At 35.0% G+C, this 20,292-nt stretch overlaps 1 protein-coding gene across 2 annotated transcripts; it reads left to right on the plus strand.

Annotated features, from left to right (window-relative positions):
* The first annotated feature begins 1,630 nt into the window (after positions 1-1,630).
* On the plus strand, positions 1,631-13,684 carry LOC110700024 (putative inactive cysteine synthase 2). 2 transcript variants are annotated; one of them, XM_021877514.1, is made up of 12 exons: positions 1,631-1,720; positions 1,846-2,097; positions 2,851-2,960; positions 4,291-4,348; positions 4,502-4,765; positions 4,874-5,011; positions 6,803-6,854; positions 7,015-7,064; positions 9,656-9,715; positions 10,837-10,917; positions 12,922-13,115; positions 13,210-13,684. In XM_021877514.1, the coding sequence occupies exons 2-11, from the start codon at positions 1,867-1,869 to the stop codon at positions 13,009-13,011; spliced, it is 1,134 nt and encodes a 377-aa protein (XP_021733206.1). In that variant the 5' UTR covers positions 1,631-1,720; positions 1,846-1,866; the 3' UTR covers positions 13,012-13,115; positions 13,210-13,684. The 2 variants fall into 2 exon arrangements, with proteins under 2 accessions (XP_021733206.1, XP_021733207.1); XM_021877515.1 differs by lacking the exons at positions 10,837-10,917; positions 12,922-13,115; positions 13,210-13,684 and adding an exon at positions 10,616-10,830.
* The last annotated feature ends 6,608 nt before the right edge of the window (positions 13,685-20,292 follow it).

Below are 20,292 nucleotides of genomic sequence, written 5' to 3' on the forward strand. Positions count from 1 at the left end.
TCCGGCGGATTCCAGCGGGAAGTTAGGGGATTCCGGCGGTTGGCTTTGGGTGGTGGCTATGGTAGTGGGGGCTGGTTTGGGTTAGGATTTAGAGTTTTTTTTTTGTTTTTTTTTTTTTAAAAAAAATTTTAATTTAATTTTTTAAAACCAATAGCTGACTGACATGTGTCCACATGTGTCATGATCAAGCCCTAGTTATTAACAGATTTAACTCCGTTAGACAATAATGACACTTTGTGAATTTTTTTAAGGGAAATTCTCAATGGTAGCCCTCTACTTTTGCTTATTTCCAATGGTAACCAACTTTTTTTTCAATTATCTTTGGTAGCCATATACTTTTAAAAATTCTCAACCGTAACCTTACTAATGTTTTTTCCGTTAAATATAACTTATTACGCAACTAGAGTTAAGTATTTCAAATAAAAAAAATAAAAAACACTTAATCATAGTTAGTTTTCTAAAAATTAAAAAAACAAAACCGCCCCTTCTAACACCAACCCAACCGCCATCTTCCCCCCCCCCTCTTCCACTGCCGACGACCGACGCTTAGCCAAGCCTTTCCGGCCGACACTCAGGCCTTCCCTATGCGTCGATTTACTCAACCTTGTCACCCAAGAGGCCCAACCCCCACCCATCCCCTTTCCCGCTCCCATCCCCTTCAATTTCCCCCTGCCCCTGAACTCGTCCCTCCCCTTTCCCACCACCGAAAAACGACCCCTTCCACCCACCACGAGTCGCGCGCCCCCAATTTCTAATCAATCCCTACCTTTAAACCACCCTAAAACGCGAGTTTGGGCTGGTTTCAGGTGGGGAATTAGGGTTGTGGGGGGCGGCTTGTAGTTGGGAAGGGGAGGTTTTCGGGGTATTTTTGGTGGGGGAAGCCTTTGCGACGACGGGCAAGGCAAGACCAGGTGCTCCGATCAGACCTAGCTAGCAATCGATCCCAGTTGCGGCAATGAAGAAGACCAACAATGGAGGATTGGAAGGGAAGGGGGAGAGGGTGGATGGTAAAGTGTTTTATTTTTTTTGTAAGTTAACCTTGGTTTACAATATAGTTAGTTTTAACAGAATTCTAATGGAAAAACATTATTAAGGTTACGGTTGAGCAAATTTAAAAGTATATGGCTACCAAAGATAATTAAAAAAAAGTTGGTTGCCATTGGAAATAAGCAAAAGTAGAGGGCTACCATTGAGAATTTCCCTTTTTTTTAAAACTCGGTGTCATTTGGTGAATTTTGAAAAGTCCGATGACATTTGGTGAATTTTTAAATTGCTCAGTGGCATTTGGTGAAATAGTCGTTAAATTTTTTTAGTAGATTTTTTTTTTATATATAAAAAGAGTATTTTGGAGGGAAAATTTTTCATACAATCATGCCAAGTGTCCTTCCGGTGATTACTTTAATATATAGTATAGATTTTCGATCCTCAAATCAATTCAATCCGCACTAGTCTTGATCCGATGACAAACCTTAGAAATCATTAAAATAACTCAACGTGAGACTTGATTAAACTCGACCCAAGCCCGACTTGTATACTAGATTCCGATCCTATGTTGCTTTTCTTAAAAAAAAAAAACCAAAAAAAAAAAAAAAAAAAAACACAAACATTTTCGTAAAAAAAAAAAAAAAAAAAAAAAAGTACGCCTATGTTGATACTTGAAAGACTTTGAGAAGTTGGATAAGTCACACAGTTGAAGAAAAGGAAGTCCAATTTGCAAGAGGTAACAACTTTCTTCTTTCATCTATGTTCTTCAATTATGCTATACAAATAACTTCATAAATGGTGGCAGTTCATTTATCCATAAAAAATACAGTAAAGTAATTTTGTTTTCAAAATGTGGTTCAGGAACTTTATCCTGTATCATCAATGGCGGCTATATCATCATCTTCAGCCATTTCTTGGTGCTGCAAACCACAGCACAAGGCGGCAACACCATGGTTGAACTCATTGACAATTTCAACACCTCTAAAACCCTTTACTCTAACTCTAAAACCCTCTAAATTGAAGAAATGTAGGAGTTCTTTGGTCACCCACAGTAAAACTCAAGCTAGAGCACCGGACCTCGATACTGTCAATATAGCGGAAGATGTCACTCAGGTGGTGGCTATTTTTTTTTATTTATTTTCCGTCTTTGGCTTTCGGTTTTATTTTGGAATTAGTTTCTATGTAATGTTGAATTTGTTACATATTGGTAACTCTTATATGTGTCTGATTTAGTGATGGGTTCGGAGTGATGCGATATGAGGTGACCCCATCGTTGGAATTGAGGCTATGATATTGTTGTTGTTGTGGAATGTGACATTGGTTTTCGCAAGCAACTATTGATTATGTGCATGACTTTGCTGTGAAGTGAGGAAAACAAATGCGAGTAGTAATAGCTTTTAGCATTGTTTTTTGGGAGGTGTAAATTAGGTCTATATTACTTGGATACAATTAGTAGATGTTTGAGTGTCTAATGCAGTTATAGATATTTGCATACTTTTAGTCCAAAACGAAGTGTTTAAGTGCCATTCTCATGTCCGAGGGTCGTATACGTGAGACAGTGCTTGAAAAGAAGTGAAGAGTGAGTAAATAGATTTAGCTTGTAAAATGTACTATGTGTAAAATGCAACAATAATCACACATCTCAGTGAATCATATTATTTTCAAATATTCTTTGTTGTAGTTACATATGTTTTCAGGAAAATAATAGCTGTTTTTATTATAACTTCTGCCCCTGTTGTGGTGCATTTGCTCCAGCCTGATCAGTCGCTTTGGAAGCTATAGCACTGAAAATGCCTGCAGCTTAATTTTCTAGTATCTTGCAGTTAAATATTGTACTTAACAATCAATCTCTTTATTTTTGAGTAGTTGATTGGATGCACACCAATGATATATCTCAATAGAGTGACTGAAGGCTGTTTAGCAAACGTTGCTGCAAAACTTGAATCCATGGAACCTTGCCGAAGTGTAAAGGACAGGTGAGCATTGTTCTCGAATGTTGATTTTTTTTTTTGTATAGTTGTACCTGTTCTTGCAGTCTCTGGTTATTAGGAACCAACTGTACTAACATTGGTATATTGCCAACTTAGTATCTTTATTGCAAGTGTTATTGGCTACTTTGGATACAATGTTTCTTGCCTTTTTCCTCTGTAATTGTCTGAAACTCTAGCTATTTTTGAACATGCAAATGCTCGTATGTGAGTTTTAGAATTAATTATTCTTTCCCCTATGATTTCCTTCTCCTTTCATATGCATAAACCAAACATCTATCAGCAACATATAGGGTATGTTCACTTCACCTTATTTAAGGTTTGCTGGTCTGAATTTTTTAGTTCTAGGAGGAAAAACCTCATGTGAAACCTATGCAGAGCCATGCAATAATGCATGTCAATCAAAAGGTGTCAAGACTCTTGTGGTTGTTTTAATTACATGTAGGGACTATGATTTTGTAGGAATCTCCAATACACTTTGAAATTTTTTTTTCTAGAAAATGCTTAGGTTTGTCTGGTTGGATGTGGGAATTTCTAATACCCATGGGAATTCCCACTTACCTAGTGAGAGCAGGTAAGTTAATTCCTCCGATTTGTGCAAGATGGAATTCCTAGGAATTTCTATTTCCTATGTTATTGTCAACAGAGAAGTCCACATGCGTCCATTTTTTAGAAAACTCAACTTCCCATAAATTTGCATGTCAAACCAAACTTGTAGAAATTGTAGATCTGACATTCATCATTGTTTGCTTGTTTATTTATTGTTATAATTTACTGATATAAAGTAAAGTATAAGAAACAAGAGGTTTCAACTTTCAAGAAATAGGAGAGTGTGCCTTTAGCATTGGCCGAGTCTTTTAGTCTATCCTTGCACTGTTAAAATTCATCCTTTGGATTTGCAGCCAACTTCAAGCATATTTAATTATTAGGCAGGTTAAATCTTCACTTCTTTGCTTTTGATATTTCTAGCTTATGATATTTTGGACTCTCAGTGTGTCATCTATTCCAAATCTTGAACTTACTTGTCATGTGACTTATGCTATAACCTTTTATCTTTAAAGTCGTCATCCTGCATATATTTGGGGGAATTGATTCTTCGTGACATTATATACCAATTTTCAATGCATTGTTAATTAAGTTATTGAGTCGCAATTATGCAACTCATATACTCCTGATCACTATCTTTGTTTTGAAAGTGATCAACATAGCGGTCATGTCATATATTACTGTCTCATGAATGAATTTCACAATAGTCTGTTCCTTGTATACAATATTAGCTGCATCGAATTTTGTTTCATATCTGTAATTTATCTTTCAGAATTGGGTGTGCTATGATATCAGAGGCTGAACAAAGTGGAGCCATATCTCCTGGAAAGGTGTGTTATTCTACAGTTCATTACCCAATTTTCATGAGTCAATTATACTTCTCATCAAGTAACCACTAATTGTTCCATGTGATTATTTGTTCACTATGGCTTTGTTATTCTTTCACATTCTTATATTTCTTGCTATTGCTGTGCATATAATAGTCCATATTGGTGGAGCCTACAAGTGGAAATACAGGAATTGGAATTGCTTTTGCAGCAGCAACAAAGGGGTATAAATTAATTGTCACAATGCCCGCATATATAAATATTGAAAGACGGATTCTTTTACGTGCATTTGGAGCTGAAGTTATTCTAACAGATCCTGTAAAAGGCATGAAAGGTGCTGTTGAGAAGGCTGAGGAACTTGTTTTAAACACTCCAAATGCTTACATGTTACAGCAGTTCAATAATGTTGCCAATACCAAGGTCATTTTTTGTATTTTCAAAATTACTTTTGCTTGTTGTTATAATTAGATTTTGCATATTATATTGCATAATTCATTCTTAGCTTTTTGATAAATCTTGCTATTGCAGGTCCATTTTGAAACTACAGGTCCAGAAATATGGGAAGATACTTTGGGTAGTGTTGACATCTTTGTCGCTGGAATGGGCACCGGTGGAACTGTCACTGGCACTGGACGTTATTTGAAAATGGTGAACAAAGACATTAAGGTCAGTAGCATATTATCAGAAATGGACATTATTTTTTGGGAGTTTGAATCTGAGAAAGGAAACAGCAGCCTTGAATCCATTTGTTGTTCAAACTTCAAAGTCCTCTTCAAACATCCTTGACCAACCTTAACCACTACTTTGACCACTCATCATCAACCACCAGCACCACCCTACTGCATCATTTAACCACTCCATCACCTAAGCCCACCACCTGACCGTGAGAACTACTAAACCACCACAAAAGGCACCCAACCACCATGAAAAACCTTTAAATCACCATGAAAATCGACCCACCATCATGGTTTCAAAAATATAGTTTCAATTATGATCGCAGAAATAATTGTAGTGTTGCAGGTCAAATATGATGCATTGATCGAGGCCTGTATGTCATGGTTGTCGTGATTCAAATATGATGCATTGATCGAGGCCTGTATGTCATGGTTGTCGTGATTCAAACTTGTTTTAATAGTATTATCAATTAGGATTTTATAATACTTGTACACTATTATAGTTAGAGTAGAATAGTAAGTGATTATAGTCACAAGTGGGGAGACATGGAGAATCTTTCGCTAATTCTATGAATAGGAATTAGCTTTTGAGTGAAACAAGGGATGTAATGTTTAGTGCGGGGTGATTTAGTGTTGGAACATTTGATTCAGACGAGGTCATGGGTTTTTGAAATATGCCTAGTTGATATGGACAATGTCGGTTCAGACAATTGAAAATCTGTTGCAATACGGCCCAACCGAAACATTGTGGCTTTGCTTTTACATCATGACCACCATCATTTTTACTGACAACCCACCATCAAAATCTGAAGTAAGAGAGAAAGTAATTTGACGCAACCGCCTCTTTGCCATCCACCACGAACAATACTTAACCTTCACCATCAAATTACTTGCCAGGCATCCTAAATCTGTAACCTCTATATAAATTTGACTCCCATAATGTTGATTTTGACAGTTATAATAGTCAGTGACAGTTGAATTGATGGCGACAACTGTGGTCTACTGCAGCTAATCGATAATGATAGTTTGAAAATTGGTTAATGGTGAGTTTTGTGGTACTGACAGTGGGTAAGGTAGGGTGAGAAGGAAAGTGATGATAGCAAAGAAGAGAGAGAACAGAAGTGGTGACTGTTAGGAAGGGAGAGGAGCTGTAAATATTAATTCCCTTTTCTATGTAGAAGCAAGCAACTTGAAAATTTTGGGTTTTTCTTTCCTTTCTCCTTGTATTACTTTCTATATTCGTTTCTTTTGCCCCTTGAACAAGCCAAATGCCCCCTAACTTGTGTGATTTTGGTAATTACAATGACCTTAAGGACTTAAAATGATGCAAGTAGTTGCAAGAAAAGGAAACAACTAACATTGAGTGAATGAGTGGTTTGTTCGTGAAATCTTAAGTCATTGAATCAATGGTGCAATCGTTTGAGTCATTTCCCGGTTGGAAGGTCTAAGGCTCAAAGCTTATTTTGACAGTTGCCAAATAGGATGAAATCATGGGAATTTTAAGCTGTAGAAAAACCACAAAATTTAAACCCTCATCATTATGGCTTGTAATGCTGTCTTTGAAATTCATATATCTTGCTGAGGATTTAAGTTAAACATTTAGCATCCTGGGTACTTGTTATTGACTATGCATTTTGGTTACTAGTTAGGCCTACATTTGCTAAAAGTCACCTTTTGTTACAATTATTTTATATTTATACTCCACTTTTTTTTACTTTGTTATTCTTAACATTATTTTGCCCATCAAACATGACAACATTGATAATTTGTTACAAATACTTAGGTTATCGGTGTAGAACCTGCTGAAAGAGGTGTGATATCTGGAGAAAACCCAGGTGATTTCCTTGATTCATGCCTTATCTTCACCATGGTGTTTCTACGTTATCTATTAATATTATTTTAGTAATGCAAGCCATAATTTAAATGGGTGCTTTTTTTCGTCCACTCCCCCTCCGCTTATAACGCTCTAATCTCAATTTTATCATGTGGATGCAGGATATGTTCCTAGTATATTGGATATTCCATTACTTGATGAAGTTTTGAAGGTATTATCACTTGCATTTTTCCCTTCATTCTCTTAATCTATCTTGTGATCTTTGTATCTTTTTGATATTGTTACATGCTGTATTTAAATCACAATTAGGTTAATCAGTTTATGTGGGCCTGACCTCATTGTATAATCATACAAACTAAAATTGTTAAGACTTATGCATCTTGTAAGTTGTGATGATATTACAAGTATATGTTGAATAGCCTGCTTCTGTAGTTAGAGAATTTAGGAATGATTTCAGTGGCACATCCATGAATGAAACCATGCTGGAAATCTGTCTCCTGCCATTGTGTAGAATTTATTTATGAATGCCTGCAATATGACTCATTAAAGGTGTCTCGTTCAGATCTTTCTTAGCACAGCATCTTGTAAGTTGTGATGATATTACAAGTATATGTTGAATAGCCAGCTTCGGTAGTTAGAGAATTTAGGAATGATTTCAGTGGCACATCCATGAATGAAACCATGCTGGAAATCTGTCTCCTGCCATTGTGTAGAATTTATTTATGAATGCCTGCAATATGACTCATTAAAGGTGTCTCGTTCAGATCTTTCTTAGCACTTGGGCAGCAGAAACGTGCCTTTTGAAACATTGGCACTCCCCTCCTTCCTCCCTTTTCGACATCTTTTCTGTTGCAGAGTATCAATTTTCTAATAAAATGCAGTGTTAAAAATAATGCGTAAATATATACATGATTCTTGGTGATGGGATGAATTGGGCAAAAGAAGGGGGGGGTTGGGGGGAAGGGGCAGGATATCGTTATATATGTCTAAAAAATATTAATATTTTGGGTCATCCATCCAAACAAGACTCCTCTTTTCCTTTGAGTGAAAGCCAATGGTTTTTTTTTTTTCATCTCTCACTTTCCCCATCACATCTCTGACAGCCTATTACTTTTTTCTATTTTCTCTGCATCTGCTTCCATTTTTTTATTATCCAACATTCCACTACTTTTGCAGCCCGTTTGATTGTTTGTAATAAACAAACATGGCTCCTCTTTTCTTTGAGTAAAAGCCAAATGGTTCAGCTTTTTTTTTCTTTTCATCTCTCTCTCTCTCTCTCTCACACACACACACACACACTAGACATCCTCTTCCTTTTCTATATCCTTTGCATCTGCTTCCAACAACTTATAATTTAACATTCTAATGCCTACGGCCCATCTGGTTATTTATGATAAACAGTGATAATAGTAATGATTATATAAATAATTTTGTGAAGAAGATTGTATACCAATGCGCATGATAATGATAGTCCCTCTACAAATACCTTTTTCTTTTTCTTTCGTTCTTTCTTTTTCCCCTTTTTTTTTTTTTTTTTTTTTTTTTTTTTTTTTTTTACAAATTTCTATTACCATCCTTTACCATTTTAGTTATGGTATTGTGTGTAAATAAATTTGTGAACAAAAACACCCGCTTGTAAGTGGAAGCGTGGAACTCCATTGACATGATAATGACCATTAATTTTCCTTGCAAAATACATACAAATCCATTACCGTTGCTGCACTTTATGTCTGCTTACCATATGTACTGTCAATACAAGTGTTAAATTTATTTAGGAACTTTTGTGATGGAGACAGTTTTTAAATCTGGCGGTTTGTTCTCTCTACAATGAGTATTTGGGTTATATAGGTCTTGTATACCCCTTAGAACCACCATATAAATTGGTATTATTCAGTGTGGTTGAGTCTGCTGTGCAATGCAGAGTTGAAAATTAGGGCAAAAGGATTTAGGGAAGATGAGAATAGAAATAAGTGGCTGTGTTGCCAGTCATGAGGAAAAGTAGAAAGGGATGTGTATAGTGAGAGTGGCGCTATACCAGGGAAAGAAAATATATGTCATGCTTTGTTCCTTTTGTTCCATTTCTGTCTATACCACAATTAGGAGTCATACATCTCATAGATTCTGTATTTAATTTCTCAATTGTCTTATGGATGCAAGTGAGATGGACATATGGTAAGAAGACAAGCTAAGAAGTGCTTACAGAAGCTATTAATTTTATTATTCACCTATAAGCCAGTTTCACCAAATTACACTTCATAAGTGTAATGCATCATTATTTCTCTGGTCTTGTATAGTTGTATGTATCTGAATCGTTTAATTACTTGACTACTCTCTCCTTTTTTATGCATCTTTTAGCTTATAAATTGACCCCTTGGATATATTTTCTTTGAATTTTCTTTTAGCAATTTTATTGGAACATATGTGCCTCAATGTAGTCCATTGGTGTTAGTGGACCATCTCAACCAAAAGCTTAGCTTATGGTTGAAGCCCAGGAATATGTTTTTATACTCTATCACTCCCCTTCACATGAAAGGCCCTTTGGGCTTGAAATGTGGATGCAACACAGGCCCACCCATACCTGGTGCGAATTAATTCCACTATGAAGGAGGGGTGGATGAGATTCGAACCCGTGACCTTTGTGTCACACTGGCCCCGATACCATGTTAGTGGACCATCTCAACCAAAAGCTTAAGCTTATGGTTGAAGCCCAGGAATATGTTTTTATGGTTGAAGCCCAGGAATATGTTTTTATACTCTATCAATTGGACTTTTTCACTAATGTATGGTTTTGGAAACTTGAAGGTTTCTAATGGTGAAGCAGTTGAAATGGCAAGGAGGTTGGCTTTGGAGGAAGGTTTACTGGTATAACTAAGAAATCGGTTAGCATAGTAGGACTATATCATACTTACTCCATTCTTTTAAATTGCAATGTTTGATAATTTACACTATTAACACACACGCCTTTAACCATCTTTTGTGATTTATGTGCTTGGAAAATAGTCATGTGGGGCCTGGTTAAATTCGTCTCAATTTATACTTTCAATATATTAACTTTTTATAATATTTACTAGGCGAAATTGGCCGCAACACCCTGAAGTATGGCTTGGGTGCACTGAGTACCCTGAACTTTGCGTAGTAGCCAAAACACCACCAACTATGGTGTTAGGTGCAATGCGTGCCTTAAATGAAAATTTTCGGCCACTTATTTCATCGGAGGAGGTGAAACCATGTGTGCTAAATGGATGGAAGACTACATAATTGATCTAGAGAGTGAAGATTCACCTCCTCTCAGTGAAATAAGTTGTCGGAAATTTTCATTTATGGCATGCGTTGCACCTAAGACCGTAGGTGGCAGTGTTTAGGCTACTACGCAAAGTTTAGGGTGCTCAGTACACCTAAGCCATACTTCAGAGTGTTGCGGCCAATTTTGCCTTTTTTACTAAAGTGTAATTAGAGATAAAATGATATAAAATGTGCATTGACAAGCATGAAAACTCAAATATTGCAATTATAAAAGGAGGTAGTGTTATGTTATCGATTTTTGACATTGTTTTATAAGAACTTCTTTCTTGATACATGTTCAGGGGTGTTTCTAAAATGTCAATGATTACTAATTCTTCATTTGACACCTAAATCTCCTAATTTCGACTTCTCATTATTTTTTTTTGTATTCCTTTTTTTTTTCATTTATTTTGTGTATTTTATTTTGGAAATTTTCAATGATAGCCCTCTGTATTATTATAAAATTACATTTATTTGTAGGTTGGAATATCTTCATTCGAAATTATAAGTCAATCAACGCCCAAGTTTTAAAATAAATATGACTGCATTGGAAATTATAAAGTCAATCAACGCCCAAGTCAATCGAAATAAAATAAAAAGTAAGGCCATAGATGTAAGTTTTTAATAATAGAGGGCTACCATTGATAATCAAAATAAAATAATAGAGGGCTGCCTTTGGTGAATCACACTCTTGCTTGCAGGTTGGAATATCTTCAGGAGCGGCAGCAGCTGCTGCAGTAAAAATAGCGAAAAGGCCTGAAAATGCTGGAAAACTAATTGTTGTAAGTGTTATTATCTCACCACTCCCTTCTTTATTAATTTGGGATACAATCTACATTGGGCGCAGCTATTTATGAGTAAGCAAACTTTCTTATTTTGATTTGGAACTCCTAACATACTTCAATTACTTGTATTTTTTATAAGAGCAAAGGAGTTTTGCTAAATTGTGTCCTGGTTGTTATGGCAGCCAGCTAAATGTTGGTTTGATAGGCAGAGATATGATTTATTTAGTTATTAGGGACTTGTGGTACTTGAATGCTCAAATATGTTACTAGAAATTCCCTAGCCATGCATGTTTTAATTTATATATGAAAAGAATAAGCATTATGTCACTGTAATATTAATTAATGCCTACTAAAAAAGACCCATGATTACATCTTCGATGTGTCTATTATTAGGGCTTGTTTGGTTGCCTTTAATTTCCATGGACACTCAAAATTCCCATGAATTTTCTTTTGGGTATGTTGTTTGGTTGACATTAAAAAGTAAAAATGGGGGAAGTCATAATTCATGGGAATTTTCACTTCCTACAAAACATGGGAAGTTACTTACCCACCCCTCCCTTGGTCATTCACAATTCCCATGATTTATAAATTCCCACATGACAACCAAACATATTTATGTAATTCCTAGGAATTTTAATAAAGGAAGTAATTTCCCATGAATTAGAATTTCCCATGAGAATTTACTTCCTACATCAACCAAACAAGCCCTTAATTTTTCTTTCGTTTAGGAGGGAAAACCTGCTTTAGTGTGTTTGTCAAAAAAATTAAAAAATTGCTTTAGTGTCTTCTGCCTTTTGTAAAATATACAAAGCAAATTGTTAGTGCCTTTTGTAAAAAACAGCAGGGACTGATGTTAACATAATTATTAAAAAATTTCTGGATTAAGAGTCCTTTGTCCTGATAATTAGAATTCTTTTATGTATTGACCACCGATCATAATATGAATTTTCGTGAATTCTGAAATAAATTTGAATGGCTGAAGCCTGAACATGTAAATAGTATTTACACAGAGTATGATTTGATTGAGATGGGAAGACAGACTTTATGTTCATGAATTAAAGGATTTCCTCAGTGTTGTGATGTTTTGATTATTATACCATGAATAGCATTCCCCTAGGGTTTCGAGGGTGGGGGGAGGGGCGGCCGACGGTTTTACGGGGAGGGGAGGGGTATTTAGGGTTTTGCTGGGGTTGGGGAAGTTTTTCGAGGGAGGAGAAAGCTTTTCGGAGGGTAGGGTGGGGCAATGAGAGGCGGTGGAGGTGCGACAAGGGTGGTTGGGGTAGGGTAGGATGGTGGTGGCTGGTAATCCTGGTATGGTGGTGTAGTGGTGGCTAAGGAAAGGGAGTGGAAAACCCTAGGGGGGTAGGGAATCAAGTTGGAAGAATTTTGGGGAATGGGGAGGGTAAAGGGAATGGAAAAATATGCCTAACAAACGTCATCAAAGGGAATAAGGGCAGTTGATTCCCTTTCCTTTTGATGAATACCCCCAACCAAACGGCCCCTCAATGTGTATCAAGTTATTCCTGATTGGATCTTTCCTATGTTCTAAATCTTTGTGAAAAGTTAACTAGGACAAACACTACCAAGTGGAGGTTTATCGTTCCTCAACCTAAGTAACTCTATCTCCTCAAGGGCACCCATCAACACATTTGATAGAATATAGCATGAATGCATGTATAGATTAAAATATTTCTACACCTTAATACCGGACCTTATAGTGTGACAAATGGAAAATAGAAAATAAATAAAAATAATTTTAGACGAGAATGCATTGCCTATGATGTACACATAAGCATCTTTGCTATCTTTAGTCTACCCCTCAAATATTTTGTCGTTGACCCTGCAATGCGAGTATTTGATACTCTGTGGCTAAAATAACTCATTATTCACAATACGAGGCTTTGATACCATGCTATTGTTTCTGAGAATCAATGTTTCATGCATTTAGGTTTTTAAATACTTGCTTCCTGGCACAAGTTCAACAATTTTGGGATGTTGCAGGTCATATTCCCAAGTTTCGGAGAGAGGTATATTTCCACAGTTCTCTTCCAATCCTTATACAAAGATGCACAAAATATGACGGAAGAATAGTGTCCTGGCAATAATATGCTTTTGAAACACATGCAAAAATGAGCAGAAGATTGTGTAGTCTCCATCACCATTGAGAATAAGTCGGGGCTGAAATTCTTTAACGAGTATGCAACAATCACAACTAAACTCAAGTTTTCAGAGTTTGTACTGATTAATTTCTTTGTTGGGAAAACTTATCAACTGTTTTAACATATTCAGGTTTATGAGGCTGGACACCCTAATGTTCAACAGTTCGAACAATCGTGGGTATCATATTCCCAAGTTCTTCTCCAATATTTTGGATATCAGATATGGTAGTCAGATGCATTCTTTCCGGCAGTAGTTAGCAACTGGATGACTGGATCCATGAGTGTAGATTTTGAAAGTTGTGTGGGTGGCAAAGCCAATTTTGCTTGGGAGCAAAAACCTGACTTCTGTGGGTGATGGAGCAGATGAAAGTTTAGTTTTGATCACATTATATTGTATAAATTTGCTTCAGTGCTAAGGCCTTGAAATATAATTTGACAGCTGAATTGAAATTGAAGGCTAAAAGGCTAATTAACTTCCTAACTAACATCCCAGATTCTAGAAATCTTAGTAACAGAATATATGAATTTGTTACATTCCTTTCCCTTGAAGAATCAAGTAAGGAATTACAATTTAAACTGATTTATGGAATTTCAAAGTTAGCGTCTTGGCAAAATTCATTTCAAACTTTTCAGCAATCTCCTCTTCATCTGTAGACCAAGTACTATACTAGTATACTTGAGCTACATTTTGGTGCTTAAGGTAACGGTTTATCTCCTCTTCATCTGCTTAAGTTGTGGTTAGTAGAAAATTTGTTCAACCTCTAGATATCTCCCATTCCCTTATTTGTTCAACCTGTAACAATTTCCTGCACCTAAAATTTATTTTAGGGAAAAAGGGAAGATTAAATAAAATTACTCACAAATCATCCTGCTAATAGTTTAAGGGATATATAAAGTAATAAAGTATCCTCTAAATACCAACAAATCAACAACAAAATAGAGCCCAGCTCCACCAAGAAAAGATAAGTCAATTGCAAAAGCAAGATCCTTTGATCTTAAAACCCAAGCTCTGACATCAGTCCCTGTTGTCAACAATGTCCTCTTCATTTATATCCTTGACACAATAAGGAGCATCCTCGTGATCTTTAACGTTCTCATCCATGTCATTCGCCAGCTTTGCTAAGTAATGGCCAACCTCTTGGGACATAGCTAAAACAGAAGCTGCAGCCATGGTTTAGCAGCTCACCGTTTAGCAGCTCACCAATGTCCCTAAGGATTGCAGCAAGCTCGTGGGGTGCCCTACTTGCTTATGTCTTCAGGAGTAATGCGCAGCGAAAGAGCGTTTCCACTATTGCCTTCACAATTCAAGAGTTCACAGTCAGTTCCATTCCCCCTTTGATCGCAAGTAGTTCAGATTTGGCAGGATTCCTTGCTTTAATCTTCCAAGATTAAACAAAGATCCAAGCACCTGCACTTGTACACATCCATACAACTACATTTCACCTATCAAAACAATTACAATTGCCATTAACAAACAAAAATATTTATAATAAACATTGGATTAACTATAGTAAGTAAAACAAATGTTCCAATTCAGGTACATCCACTAAAACTCAGTTGTTTTTTCTCTTACTTGATAAGAATTTCCTCCTCCCTCCTTCAATGTAAGGTTAGGGAAAATTCTTATTACTGCTATCAGTAAAAGAATGATGAGGTAAGACGCATAAACTCACAATAATCATCTTAATTCTCAAATTTACTTCAATAGCATAATATCAACTCAAAATTGTATCCATTATCAAAATCTTTAATGAAAGTTATGAAACCCTAATCAATCACGTATTGGTTCTTGTATCAAGGGTTTACGTTTATCTATGCAATTGGTCTTGTATAAACCCGGTCTACAATAAATTATTGTAGACCCAAAATTTAACACTTTCAAATAATATAATCACAGATGATATAATTACTTTTTTAGACGATATAATTATCTTTTTGTGAGTCATATTTTGAACTATATAATCTCATATTAAACCATTTAATGAGATTATATAATTATCTTTAGGATGATAAAATTTAAAAATCAACTTTTGAATGATGTAATTTACTATTGATACTTTTTATAATGACAAATTCACTTTTTGAGTGATACAATTACATAACAGTTCAGGATGATATAATCACTTTTGTAGAAATATAATCACATTTTGTATGATATAACCACATTCGTATGGTATACTAGAAGGTTGGGTCTACAATAAGTTATTGTAGACCGGGTCTATTCTAGTCTTTACATTATCCATGTTGACTGTGGATGTGTTTGAAAAAAGATGAAAATTCTGACAAAAATTGATAGTCTTAAATGGCCATTTAATATGAAACACTACATATCTTCAGCTGCAGGTGATGAACAATCTCCGGGCAAGAGATCGAGCACTTGGCTTTTGCCATAGAGATCTTCTGCCTGCATCCTTAATTGTTCCAAGCTAGCAAGGGAATTGAAACAAAATTGACAATAGATTGAAAAATAGGTTTTACAAGATTGGCTAATTTGGTACAAAAGTATCTTCTGCTCATACAGTCTTACTACTGTCGTTCTTCTTGTTTGGCACTAGTTTTCCACGATAGAATAATCTCAATTAAGCTGAGATTATATGATCTGCAAACCAGGGTAGCCCAGCTTGAGCACACTGCTTTTCCTCTGGAAGTGGAACTATTGGTCCCAAGAAAATGCGCCATAAATCCAGTATAATCGTTACAAGCATCGCAGCACCGATCCAGAGCATCAACAACAACCCTTGCTAAGTCCCTCTTGTCAGTAGGTTTCTCATCAATTCTGAAGTACTCCGTAGTAAATTCACAATAGAAAATACATATATTTAGCATAGAGGTAGAGGAGATGCAAATGAGATAATGAGATACTTTGCTTCTAAAGGCCAAATATCCAGAGTCTTGGATAACTAAATGCAAAAAGTTTCAGTCCTCGGCATACACTCACCTCAGAAACATGGGAAAGCTTACGATGAAGTAAATTGCATAAAACAAATATCCAACTTTGTACATTGTGTCTCGGTCTACAAGTTCATAGTATGGAAACCGCAATTCAAAGATGTAGACATTGGTCAGTAACTCACACATTCAACATGTCAGGCATTTACTCATTTCAGAGAGCACATAAGAGTCATAGTAGCCAACTAGCCATAGATGATTAATAGTTATGATTGAAGGAACCCACCTCGTGAATCTGGAGTTTGAGTAGAGATGTCTTCTGCAATTGAATTTTGATAATGTTTAATTAGAGGTTTTAAAGAAAAAACACAAAGATGTAGCTAGAAATTAAAATAGATAGAATTGAGGAACAGAGAAATTGAGATTTTGTTCAAATTTTAAAAATTGGTGGATTACTACTCGTCAATAGCGAACGTTACTACGAGTCTAGTGCTCCACTACTCCCTCAGTTCCTCCCATATTAATTAGGAAAATTTTTAATTTACCACCCAAAAATAGACCTAATTTCTAACTTACCACCTAATTTTTTTTTATTTTAAATTACCACCCAATAATTTAATTATTCACTCAGATTACCACCCAATTTGAATTTTCGGTGGAATTTAGTCACGTGGGCCCCAGTCAACAGCTATAAACGACTATTTTTTTTCTTTCTAACTGTTTTCCCTCCCCGATTCTTCCTATAAAACACTTCCCCTAACTGAAATTGTCATCCCATGTTAAATTTCATCAGAAATTCCACAAATTGGAGGTGAATTGTAACAGCAGTAGCAGCCCTAATTTGCGACATCAAATCAATTCGCTTCAGGTAACCTTTTAATATGTAAAAATTAGGGTTCTTGTCTGAATTAAATTGGGGGAAATTGTTGTCAATTTAATTGGGGGAATTAATTAGGGCTAAGCAGTACTCTAAAGCCTTCTGACTGCCTTAGCAGCTAGTCCCCAACAAAATCCTCCAAGATGCTGACTTTTCTTCAGCGTAACTTTCCCAGTAAACCCAGCTACCCTCGAATTAAAATTTTGCAGAACAATTAGATTTTTAAAACCAAAATTAGGGTTCCAATGTGATGATATGTTGAGAATTAAGAAGAAAAGGGGATTTTTGTGTGAATTAAGGTCTAAAAATGAATAAGAAATGGAGTTGGTAGAGAGAATTGAATAGAAAAGAGAAAGAAGTCGAACAAAAAGAAAAAAAATTGAAGGGAAGTAACTATAGCGGGGCCCACGTGACTAAATTCCACCGGAAATTCAAATTGGGTGGTAATCTGAGTGAATAATTAAATTATTGGGTGGTAATTTAAAATAAATTTTTTTTGGGTGGTAAGTTAGAAATTAGGTATATTTTTGGGTGGTAAATTAAAAATTTTACTATTAATTATGAGTGCTTTCCCTTAATATTGTTGGGAAAATTTACAATTCCACAAATACAACTACTTTTTATAATATTCTCAATCTACTGTCCACATCAGCAACTTAATTAAATTATTTTTTTTAATTTTTTGTATGAAACCGCTATCTCAAGTAGCGGTTTTCATTTCCACCTATTATTTTTTTTAAAAAAAATTAAAGCTTTTCATTCTGACTTCTTTTTCTTTCTTTCTCTAATTATGTCGTTATAACCAAGGAGAACCATTGCCATTATCCCCTCTCAAACTACTCTCATTCAATCTTCAAATTTTATTTTCAATTTCACATCATCTACAAATTAAATCAAGTTTGTGGGTGGAATTTTTGGGCATGGATAATTAAAGCTTCCTGGGGTAAAAACATCTTATTGACAATGTGGAGGTACGAAACACTGAATTGGTGGTGGGACGAAGTTTCAGCGAGTTACGCGGCGGATGGAGGTGGTCTAACACCTTGGTGCGGCGAGGTTATCGGGTTTTAGCACTGAGAAGCTAAAATCTAACACCAATTGGTCGAACAACTTCTCTGCTCTCTCTCATGTTCATCCCCTTCTCTCTCTTGTTCTTCCCCTTCTCTCTCTAAAATCAGATTACTTTGTTATTTTTTTCACTAATTAAATTAAGATTTGATTTTGTTTTTCATTTTTTGTGTTTGATTTGGAGGAGTTTAAGTAATTTTGCCTCAATTTCATTTTCTTCATGTTGTTCGTTACCTTAGAATTTTTATAAAGGGAATGAATCATTGAAGATGGATTACAATATTATTCTTCTGTACTCATTTTCTAAAAACTACTTTGTAATTTTTTTTCATATACATTGAAAACCGCCACTTGAGTTGGCGGTTTTGGGTTAAACTTTTAAAAAAATAATAAATTATACTAAATAGTGACGTGGACAGTAGATTGGGAAATAGTAAAATTGTAGCTGTATTTATGGAATTGCTAATAGTTGGAACATTATTATGGGAAAGCACTCATTAATCATGTGATGATTTTTTTTTTATTTTTTTTGGGGAACACGAGGGACAAGCCCAAAAACAAGGAAAAACTAGCAAGCCAAAGCCAAAAGCAACAAAAACAAAACAAACTACTTCCTGTGTTCCTTTATTACATGCCTATTTCTCATTTTGCATGGGAATTAAAAAAATTAAAGATTCCTTAAAACTAATACTCTCTCCGTTTTAAAATACTTTATCCATTTCTCCATGCGCGGAGTTTTAGGAGAAATTGGAAAAAGTAATAAAATATGGAGGTAGTAGGGTAGTTAAGAAAATAAAAAATTGTAAAAAACAAAAGTAGTGGAAGAATAGGAGGAGAGAGTGTTATGTTGGGTCTACTAAGTGTGAGAAATAAATTAAATATTGTAAAAGCTTTCCAAAAAAGGAAGCAAGTATTTAAAAACGGTCAGAAAGGAAAGTAAAGCAAGTATTTAAAAACGGAGGGAGTAAATTGAGAGTATAAATATGCATGTGAGGTTAGAGTAAGATAGAGAGAAAGAAAAAGTGGTTGGGAATTAAGAGTGAGAAAGTATTGGGAATTGACGTTAAAATACAAAAAAAAAAAAGTGACAAATCATCAAAAAGAGAATAATATTGTAAAAAAAGTACAACCTATAAATAGAAACAGACACTTAATCTTGGTCACCCAAAAAAAAAAATACAGGCATGTAATAAAGAGACGGAGGGAGTAATTATTACTCCCCCCGTTTCGCATTAGTTTCAACAGTAGGCTTGACTTATTGTTTAAGAAAATTATAGACTAGGTTTATAGGCTTATAATATATAGTATTATTAGTAAGAGATAGAAATAATAAAAAGAGTAGTGTAAGTGGGGTTGGTAGGAAAGAGAAATAATAAAATATTTGTGAAAGTGAGGTTAGTGGGAGAGAGAAATTATAAAATAATGTTGGGTCTTTTCCAAATATTGTAGTGTTGTAACTAATATGAAACGGTTGAAAATGAAAGGTGTTGCAACTAATACGAAACGGAGGGAGTAACTGATACCCTTCTTGGAATCGCCACACCTCTCATATCCTACAATAAAACGGTTCAAAAATCTTCCATGAACGCCTCAAAGATGAATAGTTTCTGATCTATGGTTACCGCATAATTCGCCAACCGCGTTATATCGCCAGTATATATATTAATTAATAGTGATGAATATGTATTGGTTTTTCAAAAACTATCCCTTTTTTTTTAGTATGGAAAATGATAAATATAGCTCTTAAGATTATATATAAGAAGTTAAAATTGAATTTTTTTTTTGATATTATAACATTTTTTTTGACAGGTTTAACATAACATTAAATTACACTAATTTGCACATACCTTTGTCATACATTCCTAAATTAATTCTAAATTTGAAAATATGTTAAATGCTTATTTGTAGCCCTTAGGGGTTAGGGTTGCATTATATAACATTATCCTTTAAATAAAGGGTTAGGGAGAAAGCACTATTGAAGGAGTTTGTAAAAGTCAATTGTTTTAAATTATTTGCACATCACCACAAAACAAGCAATTTGTACGTTTATTGATAGAGCACTTATATTTATATACACACTTAACTTAAAATTATATAATTGGTCATGTACAATTTAATATTCCTTTATTGTCAAAATCATACATCAATAATTTTTTTTTTTAATGGCGGACAAGTCTTATGTGTTAGCTTCTTATATCTAGTGAGAAAGATGTATTGTATTTGTTACAAAAGAATGCCCTTTTATTACTTACTATCGAGATATTAGCATTGTCTCGTGACAATAATGAGGGATACCTTTCAATCTTCAATTAATGTATTGGTTTGATGATAAAAAAAATGTTAATGATTAAAAATAATAAGAGAAAGAATGTTTTGTCT

The sequence above is a fragment of the Chenopodium quinoa genome, unplaced genomic scaffold (genome assembly GCF_001683475.1).
Source record: "Chenopodium quinoa cultivar QQ74 unplaced genomic scaffold, ASM168347v1, whole genome shotgun sequence".
Taxonomy (NCBI): Eukaryota; Viridiplantae; Streptophyta; class Magnoliopsida; order Caryophyllales; family Amaranthaceae; genus Chenopodium; species Chenopodium quinoa.